Here is a 15,155-nt window from a genome sequence, read left to right as displayed (position 1 = left end):
TTATGTCATCACTGATTTCTTTCAATAGTGTCTTATAGTTTTTTTCTTTTTTGGTGAGAAAGATTAGCCCTGAGCTAACTTCTGTTGCCAATCCTCCTCTTTTTACTGAGGAATATTGGCCCCGGGCTAACATCTATGCGCATCTTCCTCTACTTTACATGTGAGATGCCTGCCACAGCATGGCTTGATAAGTGGGGCATAGGTCTGTGCCTGGGATTGGAACCTGTGGACCTCGGGCCGCCAAAGCAGAGTGCACGAACTTAACCACTATGCCACCGCACTGACCCCCTATAGTTTTCATTGTAAAGCTCTTTCACCTCCTTGGTGAAATTTATTCCTAGATATTTTCTTCTTTTTGTTGGGATTGTAAATGGGATTATATTCTTGAATTCTCTGTTAGTTTGTTATTAGAGTATAGAAGTGCAACTGATTTTTGTAAGTTGATTTCATACCCTGCAACTTTGCTGTAGTTATTGATTATTTCTAATAGTTTTCTGAAGGATGATTTAGGGTTTTCTATATATAAAATCATGTCACCTGCAAACAGCAAGAGTTTTGCTTCTTCATTGCCAATTTGGATACTTTTTATTTCTTTTTCTTGTCTAATTGCCCTGACCAAAACCTCCAGTATTCTGTTGAATAAGAGTGTCAAGAGTGGGCGCCCTTGTCTTGTTCCTGTTCTCAGAGGGATGGCTTTCAGTTTTTCCCCACTGAGTACGATGTTGGCTGTGGGTTTGTCATATATGGCCTTTATTAAGTTGAGGTAGTTTCCTTCTATACCCATTTCATTGAGAGTTTTTATCATAAATGGATGTTGGATCTTGTCAAATGACTTCTCTGCGTCTATTGAGATGATCATGTGCTTTTTATTCCTCATTTTGTTAATGTGGTGTATCACATTGATTGATTTGCAGATGTTGAACCATCCCTGTGTCCCTGGTATAAAACCCACTTGATCATGGTGTATGATCTATTTAATGTATTTCTGTATTCTGTTTGCCAATATTTTGTTGAGGATTTTTACATCTGTGTTCATCAGTGGTATTGGCCTGTAATTTTCCTTCTTTGTATTGTCCTTGTCTGGTTTTGGTATCAGGGTGATGTGGGGCTTGTAGAATGTGTTAGGAAGTGTTCCATCTTCCTTTATTTTTTTGGAATAGTTTGAGAAGGATAGGTATTAAATCTCCTTTGAATGTTTGGTAAAATTCTCTGGAGAACCATCTGATCCTGGACTTTTATTTTTTGGGAGGTTTTCCTTACTGTTTCAATCTCTTTACTTGTGATTGGTCTATTCAGATTCTCTATTTCTTCTTGGTTCAGTTTTGGGAAGTTGTATGAGTCTACGACTTTATACATTTCTTCTGGATTTTCCATATAATGTTTCATAGTATTCTCTTATAATCCTTCGTATTTCTGTTGTATCCATTGTGATTTCTCCTCTTTCACTTCTAATTTTTATTTCTTTGAGCCTTCTCTCTTTTTTTCTTAGTGAATCTGGAAAAGGGTTTGTCAGTTTTGTTTATCTTCTCAAGGAACAAACTCTTAGTTTCATTGATCCTTTCTACTATTTTTTCATTTCAATTTCATTTATTTCTGCTCTAATTTTTATTATTTCCCTCCTTCTGCTGACTTTGTGCTTTGTTTGTTCTTCTTTTTCTAGTTCTGTTAGGTGTAATTTAAGATTGCTTATTTGGAATTTTTCTTGTTTGTTAAGGTGGGCCTGTATTGTTATGAATTTCCCTCTTAGGACTGCTTTTGCTGCATCCCACACGAGTTGGTATGGTGTATTTTCATTTTCATTTGTCTCCAGATATTTTTTGATTTCTCCTTTAATTTCTTCAGTGATCCATTGGTTGTTCAGTAACATGTTGTTTAGTCTCCACATATTTGTCACTTTCCCAGCTTTTTTCTTGTAGTTGATTTCTAGTTTCATAGCATTATGGTCAGAAAAGATGCTTGACATGATTTCAATCTTCTTAAGTGTATTGAGGCTTGCCTTGTTTCCCAATGTATGGTCTATCTTTGAGAACATTCCATGTATACTTGAGAAGAATGTGTATTCTGCTGTTTTTGGAAGGAGTATTCTATATATATCTATTAAGTCCTTCTTGTCTAGATTTCCATTTAATTCCACTATTTGCCTTTTGACTTTCTGTCTGGATGATCTATCCATTGATGTAAGTGGGGTGTTAAGGTCCCCTACTACTACTGTGTTGCTGTTAATATCTCCTTTTAGGTCTGTTAATAATTGCTTTACATACTTTGGTCTTCCTGTGTTAGGTACATATATAATTATAAGTGTTATGTCCTCTTGGTGGAGTGTCCCTTTTATCGTTATACTGCCCCTCTTTGTCTCTCATTGTCTTTTTTATCTTGAAGTCTATTTTGTCTGACATAAGCATGGCCACGCCTGCTTCCTTTTGTTTGCCATTAGCTTGGAGTATCGTCTTCCTTCCCTTCACTCTGAGTCTGTGGTTGTCTTTAGAGCTGAGCCGTATTTCCTGGAGGCAGCATATTGTTGGGTCTTGTTTTTCAATCCATCCAGCCACTGTGTCTTTTGATTGGAGAATTCAATCCATTTACATTTAGAGTGATTATTGGTATATGAGGGCTTAATGCTGTCATTTTATCACTTCTTTTCCAGTTGTTCTGTATTTCCCTTGTTTCTTGTCCCGTGTATTTTGGACTGCCAATTCAGTTTGGTGGTTCTCTGTGATGGTTTTCTCAGTTTTCTCTTTATTTATCATCTGCCTCTCTGTTCTGGTTTTTTGTTTAGAAGTTACCATGAGGTTTGTATAAAAGATCTCGTAGATGAGATAATCCATTTTCTGATAGCCTCTTATTTCATTGGTCTAAGCAGTTTCCATCCCTTTCCTCTTCCCTATCTAAGTTATTGTTGTCACAACTTATTTTCTTGTTGTGAGGTTTTGGTTAAAATGAAGTGATTATAGTTTTTTTTGATGTTTTCCTTCCCTTTATCTTTATAATATTATAATTAAGTGTTTGCTGACCTGTGTTCTGATATTGAGCTGCAATTTTTTGATTTTGTCTGCCTGTTTTGTAGACTCAAGGCTCAAGGCTTGCTCCTTGCTCAAGGCTTTGTAAACACTTTCTTTTTTTGTTCGTGTATGAGGGCCTTCTTGATCATTTCTGGTGGTGGGGATCTTGTGGCAATGAACTCCCTCAGCTTTTGTTTATCTGGGCAAGTTTTTATGTCTCCATTATATCTGAAGAATATTTTCACTGACTAGAGTGTTCTTGGCTGAGTTTTTGTCTTTCAGAATTTTGAATATATCATTCCACTCTCTCCTAGCCTGTAAGGTTTCTGCTGAGAAATCCTCTGAAAGCCTGATAGAGTTTTCTTGGTAGGTTATTTTATTCTGCCTTGCTGCCCTTAATATTTTTTCTTTGTCATTGACTTTTGCCAATTTTACTAATATATGCCTTGGAGAAGGTCTTTTTACTTTGATGTAATTGATGTAATTAGGAGTTCTATTAGCTTCTCTTACTTGTAATTCCAGCTCCTTCCCCAGTTTTGGGAAGTTCTCACGTATTATTTCTTTGAACAAGTTCTCTGCTCCTTTCTGCCTCCTTTCTCCCTCTGGAATACCTATAATCCTTGCATTTCCTAATTGAGTCAGATATTTCTTGGAGAATTTCTTCATTTCTTTTTCATCATAGTTCTCTCTCCCCCTCCATCTGGACTATTTCTCTATTCCTATCCTCACTGTTGATAATTCTTTCCTCCATATTATCAGCTTTGTTCTTTAAAGAGTCCAGACTTTTCTTTATCTCCTCCATTGTGTTTTTCATCTCCAACATTTCTGATTGGTTTTTCTTTATAGTTTCAATCTCCATTGTGAAGAATTCCCTCTGTTCATTAATTTTATTCCTGATTTAATTGAACTTTCTGAATTTTCTTGTAACTCGAGTTTTTTTATGATAACTATTTTGAATTCTCTGTCATGTAGATTGTAAATTTCTGTGCCCTCAGGATTGATTTCTGAGTGCTTGTCATTTTCTTTCTGGTCTGGAGGGTTAATATGCCTCTTCATACTATTTGATGGTGTGGATTCATGTCTGTGCATAGTGATAGTATCTGGTCACAGAGTCTACCTGCGGCCACTGGGAGGGGGCAGGAGCTGTGTATTCTGAGCCCACTGTAATCCCTGGCAGCTGTCCTGTTCTTTGGAAAGGATCCTGGCAAAGCCCCTCTGCATTTGTCTGCTGGCCGCTGCTGCTTTAATACATATGTGCCCTTGGGTGGAGGTCCCTTGCTTTGGCCATTTGGCTGAGCTAGTGTGCCAGGCATGGGGTGGGGTACTTTCTTTCAAGTGCACAGCCCTGGGGGGCGCTCCTGCTCTGCCCTCACTGACTGTTCTCCTTGCATGCTTGGCTTGGTGAATACACCCCTGCGACTGCTTAGCCTCCTTAGTGTGGAGCTTCCCATGGGCTGGGAGGCAACATGGACAGTGAAGGTATTCCTGAGGAGGACTGCCCCTTCTCCTCTCTCCTCTCAGAGCTGTGCATGGTCCCGCACCCTGGGTCACTGCCATTGGGGGAGAGAAAGGAGATCCTCTTACCTCCTTCCTCCCAGAGGGCCCACCACCTCCACCTTCAGACATATGGCTGCTTGTGTCTCTCAGACATCTGTTGTGTTGTGTGACTATCTTTTGTTGGTTTATTAGTGCCTTTTCATTGTGTCTGAGCAGGAAGAGTCTAAGGGAAGAGCTCACTCTGCCATGATGCTGATGTCACTCTGAATTAACTTTTGTATATGATGTCAGTTAAGGATTGAAGTCTTTTTTTTTTGACGTATGGATATCCAATTGTTCCAGCATGAATTGTTGATAAAACTACCCTTTATCTATTGAACTGCCTTGGCATCTTTGTCAAAAATCAATTGACCATATGTGTGTGGATCTATTTCTGAACTCTTCTGTTTCATTGACCTATAAAACCAATAGCACACTCTCTTGATTATTGTAGCTTAGTAAGTCTTGAAATTGGGTAGTGTAAGTTCTCTATTTTTTTTCAAATTTATTTTGGTTCTTCTAGGTTCTTTGGCATTTCCATATAAATTTTAGAATAAATTTTTCAATTTCTAAAAAAAAGCCTGTTGGAATTAAAATTTTTTTTGGCTTTTAATGTTTTTATTTAGTTATTTTTGACAAATAAAAATAGTATATATTTAAGGTGTACAACATGATAGAATTTTTGACTGAGATTGCATTAAATCAATAGATCAGGAACTGGCAAACTATGACCCATAGCCCAAATCTGGCCCACTCCTATTTTTGTTCACTTTGCAAGCTAAGAGTGGCTTTTACATTTTTAAATGGTTGAAAAACATCATAAGGAGAATAATATTTTTTAACACATGGAAACTGTATGAAATTCAAGTTTCAGTGTCCATAAAGTTTTATTGGTGCACAGTCCTGCTGATTTGTTTGTGTATTGTCTATGGCTGCTTTTGTGCTACAATGGCAGGATTGAGTAGTTGAGACAGAAATCATATGGACTACAAAGTCTAAAACATTTGTTCTGTAACTCTCTACAGAAAAAAAGGCTGACTCCTGCAATGGATCAACTAGAGAATAACTGAAATCTTAACAATATTGAGTCTTTAGATCTACGAACATGGACTATTTCTGTATTAGCAAGAGTTCTCCAGAGAAACAGAACCAACGGAATGTGTGTATATATGAGAAAGAGAGATTTATTTAAAAAAGATTTAAGAGAGATTTATTTATTTTAAGGAATTGGCTCATGTGATTGTGGAGGCTTGGTAAGTCCAAAATCTTCAGGGTAGACAGGCAGGCTGGAGACTGAGGGAATATTTGCAGTTCTAGTCCAAAGGCAGTCAGCTGACAGAATTCCTTTTTGCTCTGGGGAGGTCAGTCTTTGTTCTATTAAGATCTTGAAATAATTGGATGAGACTTATCCACATTACAGAGGGTAGCCTCCTTTACTCAAAGTCCAGCATTTAAATGTTAATCTCTTCCAAAAAATACCTTTGTAGAAACATCCAGAACAATGTTTGACCAAATATCTGGGCACCATAGCCCAGCTAAGTTGACACATAAAATTAACATCACATTCCCCCTCCTCACAAATATCTCCATCTTCACCTTCAACATTCACTAATAGTCTACACTTTTGCAAATATTCAAAATAAAAAAAATTAAATGGAATTTTACAGTTTACCTGTAAGTAAAAAATATATTTTCATACTTATAAAAGAAATAATGTTTGTGGTCAGAGAGTTGCGACCCTTTATGAAGAAGCAAATTTTAAAAGTCTATATTTCCACTACCCAAAGGTAACTACTGTTTCTACATTTTGTTAGATTTTCTTCTCTGACTTAAAATTATTTATATTTCTACTAAGTTTTATTTCTGAAGAGTTTAAGGAAGCTTATAAGAATGTATAAAATAGAGATAGGAGAAAATGAACAAGAGGTTAGAGAAGAACAAAAAAAAAAGAATAAACAAGGGTGGGGACATAAAATTGAGCCAGAAATGACTCTGAAAATGCGGATTGTACTGACCCTTGCTATGGGTGGGCCTCAGACTTGGCTCCAAGCTTTCTCGTCAGTCACAGAGTTCACAGTGACCAAAGATAAAATTAAACCAGTTGCTTGGGTGAAATACTAACATCTGAGTTTCTAAGAACAGACACGTTCCATGGACTTTCTTTTAATCAGCCTGAATATAGGCTTTTGGCAATCACCTTGGTGCATAAAAAGTCACTCTAAGCAATAATTTGGAGGCAAAAATAATGCTGTCTGGGTGCTCATGTCTTCAGTGGTCTGGGTTGACAATATATAGGATTTTGGATTTCTAGGGAAGTATGGATGAGCTGCATGTCCTCTGAGCAATCTTCTCTAAATAATTTTTCTTTTAGTTAAACTTTTGATAAACACTGAGTGTCAGTGAACTCCAAATATTATTCCCTTGTTAGTGCCTCAGCTATGACTGGTGTCTATTATCAATTGAGTATAGATGAGTCCTATTTAGAGTTGTCAATCATGTCTCACATTATAGCACTGAGAGCAGGGTTTTGGGTCAGACAGATATTTTAAATCCTAACTCCATAACTCAACTAACTGTGTGGTCCTAATAAAATTATAAAATTTCACTAAGTTTAAGGGTCCTCATATGTAAAATGGGAATAATATTAGTACCCATCTTGTAGGGTTCTTATAGAAATTAAAACAGATAATACATGTATAGTATTTAACACAACAGCTAGTGCATAGTAAGTGCTCAATAAATGATAGTAGTTATTATTATTATTACCCTTTATAAAGTGAAAGGTCTTAACAGGGATTTGTGCCAGGAAAAGAATGTTGTCAGACATCTGCTTCGAGGTGTGCTGAGGCAGCACCCATCAGATATGCTCCAGGACCGACATAAAATCCTAACCTTAGACTACATAACTTTTGAACTGCCTCCCAGGTTCTGATATATTCCAACACCAATTATTAAATGTTAGCCTGTAGACCAGTGTTGGTCCATGATGAAGCATTCATGGGTCTGCAGTAAAATGAAAAAAAAAAAAAAAAAGGAAATGCATATCTGCATTGGCTATATTCTTTTCTGTATCTTTATGTTTAAAGTGTTTCCTTTAAAAAGAATTTAGGTGGATCTCTTTAAAACCAGGCTGGCAATCTCTGTCTTTTAAATCTCTGGAAGGATGTGGTCAGTAAAATTACATGTAATGTAATTATTGATAGTTTTGGGTTTAAACCTACCATTCCATTTTGGTGTTTGTTTTCCATTTGTCCCATATTTGTTCTTTGGTTCATTTTTTCTTGCCTCCCTTTGGGTGGATTATTTTTTAGTATTCTGTTTCATTTCTTCTATTGACTCTTTAGTTATGCCTCTGTGTTTGTGGATACTCTAGAGATTACCATATGCTCTTTCACTTACCATGGTTTATCTTTCAAAGATATTCTACTACTTAACAAATAACATAAAAACCTCATAATAGTACATTTCCAATTCCTCCCCTATCCTTTGTAGTCTTGTCATATATTTTACCCCTACAAATGCTGTAAACCACATAATCCATTGTTATTATTTTTACTTTTAACAGCTGCCTAAAGAGACTTAAAGACTTTATATATAATTAACAGATTTATAATTTATCTCTATATAATTATATATATATTTTAAAAGTCCATTATATATTTACATACATTTTTATTATCTCTAGTGCCCTTCTTTCCTTCCTGTATATCCAGATTTCTGCCTGATGTCATTTCCCTTCAGCCTAATAAACTTCTTTTGACATTTCTTGTAGTGCAGGTCTGGTGGAGACAAATTATCTTCACCTTCATCTATCTAAAAATTTCTTCATTTGCCTTCAGTTTTGAGTGATATTTTTCCTAGATATAGAATTATAGGTTGATGGGTTTTTTTTTTTTTTAGCATTTTAAAGTTGATGACCCATTGTCTTCTGACTTTCAATGTTTCTGATAAAAACTCCGAGATTATTCTTATCTTCTTATTCTTTTTTTCTCTTGCATGGATTATGTCTTGTTTCCTCTGGTTGTTTTCAAGATTGTCTCCTTATCTTTGGTTTCCAGCAGTTTGACTATGATGTACATACATGTTGTTGTCTTTATGTTTATCCTACTTGGGTTGCATTGAGCTTTTTGAATCTGTTGGAGGGTTCTCTCTCAGCTTTTCAGCCTTTCTTCAGCTGAGACAGAAATATTGGACAAGGACAGATTCTAGAGATACTTACCTGTCTTAGTCTGTTTGGGCTGCTATAACAAAAATGCCATAGGCTGGATGGCCTAAACAACAAACATTTATTTCTCTTCTGGAGGCTAGGAAGTCCATGATCCATGTGGCAGCAGATTTGGTGTCTGGTGTTTGGTGAAGGCTGGCTTCCTGGTTCATAGATGGCTATCTTCTTGCTGTGTCCTCATGTAGTAGAAGGGGGAAGGAAGATCTCTCGGGGTCTCTTTTATAAAGTCACTAATCCCACTCATGAGGGCTTCACCCTCATGACCTACTCACCTCCCAATGGCCCCACCTCCAAATGCTATCACATTGAGGGTTAGGTTTCCAACATATGAATTTGAGGGGAACATAACCATTCAGTCCATTGCATTATCTGAGGCATGAGCTTGGTAGAGGCCCAGATCTCAGCTAACATCTAACATCTAGGTGGCTCACTTCAGCAAGCTATATAAAGCAAGGTCTCAGGAATTATTTACTAAAGTTTAAAATAGTCATACCCTCTGACCCAGAAAATCCACTCTTAGATATACAGCCAATAGAAATGTGTATATGTTTTCACCAAGAAATATGTCCAAGAAAGTTCATATCAGCATTATTCATAATAGCCAAAAACTGGACCAATCAAATGTTCATTAACAGGAGAATGGATAAATAAATTGTGATACAGATACAATTCTGAATACTCTACAGCAAGGAACATGAACAAATTATAGCTTTTGTAACAACATAAATGAGTCTCATAATATTGAGTGAAAGAAGACACATATATTTCTTCAGCTTAAATCCACACCCTCTGTACAATGTAAGGCACTGTTTCAAGCCCCTATATAGCAAGTAGCTTGAAAAATATTGAAGCAAAGTTGAGTCCAGGCTGAGTTCTGGCCTCTCTCCTCTGTTGCAATAGCTTTGAATAAAGTCTTCCTTGCCTTTTTAACTTTGCCTGGTGCAATTTTTGCTTTGATACCTGTCTAATATATGCTTCCCAAATTTACCAGTTGGATAAGACACTTATCTTCCCTGGGGTAGAAACAGTAATAGGGTAAAAAAAAAAAAAGCAAGAGTATTATATTAACTAAACTCTCTTCATGTGGAAGGAAAGATTGAGACTAGGAAGGAAGCATTCCCGCCAAACAATGATGTTTAACTTTTCTACTTTTATTTTATTTTTTAAATTTATTTTATTTTATTTTATTTTAGTGAGGAAGACCAGCCCTGAGCTAACATCTGATGCCAATCCTCCTCTTTTTCGCTGAGGAAGATTGGCTCTGGGCTAACATCCGTTCCCATCTTTCTCTACTTTATATGAGACACCACCACAGCATGGCTTGACAAGCGATGCGTCGGTGCAAGCCCAGATCGGAACCTGCGAACCCCGGGCCGCTGAAGCGGAGCGTGTGCACTTAACCGCTGCGACACAGGGACGGCCCATAACCTTTCTACTTTTAGATGTTCACATATAATATAAATTTTTCTACTACATTCTGATTATTCATTTCTTGCCACAGCATAAATATCTCCCCACCATGATTGAGAGAGTGATGTTTATGTTAAGCTCTATGGCCCAATAAAATATAACAAAATATCTAAAACTGGTACGTTTTTTGGAGTCTGTCTTACTGGGACATACACCTTATTACAAAAATCACTGTTGTCAGTTTTAAAGATGAGGAATCTGAAGCTCTTCAATATTAAATAATTTCTCTGAGTTGGAAGTGACCTTAAATATCATCAAGCTGACTTCCTTCCAGATATATGAACTGTCTTTGCAATACCTTCTCTAGGGAGGGTGGATGTCACCTTTCAACAACACTGACTTTTGAGTTTCTTCCTTATTCTGTGCCAGGAATTACTTTCTCAATTCTTACACATATTGGGTCTAGTTCTGTCTTCAAAAGCCACTCAGAATAAACCACATTACAGAGAAGTGATCTGTTCTTAAAAGATAGGCAGACTCATGGATGGTAATGATATTGGAAATATAGATACTTCTAGGGTAAATCACACCAAAAAGAGGTTCAGAAAGAGTGATGGACCAAGAACTGTCAGACAGACAAAGGGAAGAAAGCCAGAGCAGAGACACAGAAGCAAACCTTAGCTCCACTGCATATGGCTGGTCACCTAGAGTGATGGACCCCAGTTGCTAAGTCAACTAGCTCCTGAGTGCCAACTCTTGATTATATGCTGTGTTCAGGACTCAGGACACTGTGTTGAGTGAGATTCCAAAAAAGGAGGAGACATCATCTGTTCTCTGTGTGGTGGATAAGAAGCTGTCCTTGCTATTGGGGAGGTCCTAATCTTATGGGGAAGACAACATGTGCATGTACCTGCACACAGGTGCACACACACACACAGTTACACACACACACACACACACACTACCTCGTTAAGTAATTGCAGAGATGTTGAAACAGCTGCAAATTGAATAACTGATTGCAGCTGTTTCTTGGAATATGTAAGGATACTGGGAACTCAAAATTATTGAAAAAGGAGAATTTGGTCTATAAAAATTAGTGAAAACTATTAGTGTTCACCTGTACTTGAAAAGAGTGACTAGGAAAAGAGAATAGGAGACAGGAATGAAGAATGGGTGCAAAGCCCCTGGGTCAATTAGGGGACCCTAGTAAGGTGGCCTTTATTGGTGGGTACACACATAAGATATATATTATATTTATACGATATATATTCTAAATATATAAGCCTGGGTACAATATTCTAGTCCTGTCATCTATACAATTTCCTATGATCACTTGGCTTAGGTATACTAACCTCAAGTAGCTTGATATATACACCAGGATTCAGCAGAAATGAATGCTCACAGGAGAAGACTCACTCCTGTGCCTGCCCGTGAAGGTGCTGCCTAGGACTTCCTCCTGCTCATCAGCACCCTCAGGCCCCGCTTCATGTCTTTGCTCCTCAGGCTGTAGATCAAAGGATTCGACATGGAGGACAAAACTGTGTAGATGACTGTTGCCACCCGGTCCTTGATGGTGTAAGTGGACAGGGGTCGGAAATAAATGTAGATAATGCTTCCGTAAAAGAGGGTCACCATGGTGAGGTGGGAGCCACAGGTAGAGAAAGCTTTACTCTTTCCAGCAGCTGAGGGGATCTTAAGAACAGTAATGAGGATTTGTAGGTAAGAAATGATAACACATATAAAGGGGGTTACCAAGGTTATCAATCCTTCTGTGTTAATTACAATTTCATTGACAAAAGTGGAGGAGCAGGATAATTTCAGCAGAGGATTGATGTCACAGAGGAAGTGGTGGATGACATTAGTGTCACAAAAGAGAAGACGATTTATCAGGAGAACTAGTAAGAGGGACTAGAGGTGAGAGATGGAACAGGAGAAGGCCAGCAGCAGGACACAGCGGCGGTGGCTCATGGTGGTGACATAGTGGAAAGGATCACAGATGGCCACATAACGGTCAATGGCCATGGCTGCCAAGAGGTAACTTCCTGTGTTGGCAAAAGCCAAGAAGAAATACATCTGGGTCATACACTCAGCATAGGAGATGGACTTTTTCTTTGACAGAAAGTTCACCAGCTTCTTGGGAACGATGGTTGTTGTGTAACAAACATCGATGAAGGATAAGATGCTGAGGAAAAAATACATGGGTGTCTGGAGCTGAGTGTCAGAGCGGATGACCAGGATAATGAGCAAGATTCCCACCACAGTGACCGCGTACATGGTGAAGAACAGGGCAAAGAGTGGCTTCTGGTCCTCGGGCCGGGAGGAGAGTCCCAGGAGGATGAACTCAGAGACACTGCTGGTTTGATTTACCCTCTCCATGATCCTGCATACACCAATGAATATAGAAAATTCTAGAATTTTCAATTCAACAAGTTTCAATTTATTCCTGTCTCCCCCAGGATTACTATAAATGGTCCATGATTCTGTTCCCTTCCACAGTCCATAAAAATAAGTTGAACAATAAAAAAGTTTAACCTGTGTTAAATGAAGGGACACCAGAGAGTGGATTTCCTTTCAGAAAGAATCCCAGGTGAACCTCAGTGATGCATATTTCTCTAGTTCCCCATAAGTACTTATTAAGGTATGTCAGGTTGAGGCTCATTTCTCTACTATCCTTGCAAACAAAACAAAACAAATAAACAAAAAACCCAAACGACTAAGTGGATCAGGTAAATAAGATGAACACAGGCACACAGTGTTTAGTCACCATTTTGGAGCCAACACTTTCATTAAAACCTGGCAAAATGCTACGTTATGTATGAACCTCTTTATTAATAAACACTCCTAGACGTTGGGGATTTATGCTTTCACAATTATTCAATATATTCTTGTATTAAATACTCATTGGGAACCCAACACTGATATTACGAAGATGAGTGATTCTCAGTTCCTTTTCTGAAGGTGGATATAGGCAAATGGATAAGCTAAACTTTTAAATAAATAAGTAAAAGCAATAAATCACTACAGGTATAGTGATAGATGCACTGGAAAGCGACAAGCATAGTGTGGTGCCTTTGCTAAGAGCACACATTTTGAAATAAGCTCCTTCACTTTCTGGCTGTGTGGTCTTAGGCTGATTACCAAGACCTTGATTGCTAGAGTCCCCATCTGTAACACAGGGATAGCAAATACTTCCCTGCCCCAACTCTCCTTCTCCTCCTTCACCAACACTTGCTTTACTTCTTGCCCAAATCCTCTTCTCTGTCAGGTGTTCCTAGATGCTCTTGAAAGCAATGATTCTGTATTTCTTTGCAAAATTTTATAATTTTCATTCTTTGACCACACTTCACCTGAGTTTATGAGATTTTGTAGGAGACATATTTATTTGTATGATTTGAAAATGGGTATATAACTAAGGCAAATCATAGTTATGCCTAAGACATATTGAGCCCTTACTAGGTATTAGGCACCGTGAACTAAATACTTTATGTGTATTACACAAAACAGCTCTCTGATCTGGCTATCAACAGCATTCCCTTTAAACAGATAAGAAAGTTGAGGTTAAAGGTGTTAAGTGCTTTTCTCAATATGCAGCCCAGAAGGGCCAGAGCCTGGATCCCAGCCAGGATGGTTTTAGACACAAAACACCTCTTCATGCTTTAGTAAAGCTTCAAAAGTTTATGCCAGAAACAATTGTGCAGGGGTGTTACTTTTCACTATGGAAACTTTCTACCTTAACATCTTTATTGTAGTGACTGACAGGCTTTCAAAATCAGTGTTGCGTGTAGTCTCTTACTTTAATTGCTAGAGGCAGGAACTCGCAAGCCTCTTGTTGATTGGGGGCTGAGTTTTCCTGGAGCTGTGGCAGGCAGGGCAGAGGACAACACTCCAGATGTAGAGACAGAAGATGTGGCTTTGAATCCTGCCTCTCCTATTTACTCACAATGTCTTTAGCAAAATCCCTTCACTACTCTGAGTTTCACTTTCCTCATACGTAAGACAAAATAAAACCTGCTCTCAAGAGAAAAGTGAGGAACATATATGCAAAAGTGGTTTGTAAACTACAAACAATATATATCAGAGAGGTGACGGAAAGTGCCTGATAAAGAAGCAAGCAGTGGGGAAGGAGAGGTGAAGCTAGACTAAAGGCAGAGATAAGGGAAAGGACTTTGGGCTATGAAAACAGGAAGCTAGGGCTAGGAGCATGCAGGGGGTGGTGTTGCTGGAATCAGAGTGATTTTTTTCATTTTTTTTTCCCAGTCTTTCTAGTACCCATCATCATGGGCTCTGTTTCTTCAAGGATCTTCATGGTTTTATCTCCTAAATATCTCTTGAATCTTGCAACTCTTCACCTTCCCCACCAGCACTCTGGTGAAAGCCATAATTTCCCACCTAGATTATTGCAGGATCATCCCAATGATGTGTTTGGTTCCCACATCCCCTCTTAACACCTCCTTCTCCATCCATCCCTGCACTGCAGTCACAGTGATCTTTTAACAATAGAAATTTGGTCACCTAACTCTTTAGGTTAAAGTCTGTGTTAGTTTCTTAGGTCTGCCATAGCAAAGTACTACGCACTGGCTGGCTTAAAACAATAGATATATATTTTCTTGCAGTTCTTGAGGCTAGAAGTCCACAATCAAGATGTTGGCAGGGTCAGTTCTTTCTGGAGGTTCTGACGGACAATCTGTTTCAGGTGTCTCACCTAGCTTCTGGTGGTTGCTGCTAATACTCAGTGTTCCTTGGTTTGTAGATGCACCACTTCAATCTTTGCCTCTGTCTTCACACGGCCATCTTTCCTCTGTCTTCCCTCCGTGTCTGTCTCTCTATCTTCACATGGCATTCTCCTCTGTGTGTGTGTTCAAATTTCTCTCTTCTTATAAGGGTAACAGTCATTGGATTAGGGCCCCTTTGAATCCAGTACGACCTCATCTTAACTTGCTTATGATGACCATATAGCCAAATAAGGTCACATTCTGAGGTTCTGG

General features: G+C 38.3%; 1 protein-coding gene across 1 annotated transcript; it reads right to left on the bottom strand.

Moving 5' to 3' along the window:
* Positions 1–11,613: 11,613 nt before the first annotated feature.
* On the bottom strand, positions 11,614–12,546 carry LOC101387622 (olfactory receptor 1L1-like). Its single transcript, XM_014782388.1, is given in 1 exon segment — positions 11,614–12,546. A coding segment is annotated over 1 exon segment (933 nt).
* Positions 12,547–15,155: the final 2,609 nt, after the last annotated feature.

The sequence above is a fragment of the Ceratotherium simum genome, chromosome 29 (genome assembly GCF_057802395.1).
Source record: "Ceratotherium simum simum isolate JZ-2026a chromosome 29, ASM5780239v1, whole genome shotgun sequence".
In the NCBI taxonomy this organism is placed as follows: domain Eukaryota; kingdom Metazoa; phylum Chordata; class Mammalia; order Perissodactyla; family Rhinocerotidae; genus Ceratotherium; species Ceratotherium simum.
The sequence above is the reverse complement of the archived record's forward strand: the minus strand, read 5'-3'. Positions and strand labels throughout refer to the sequence as shown.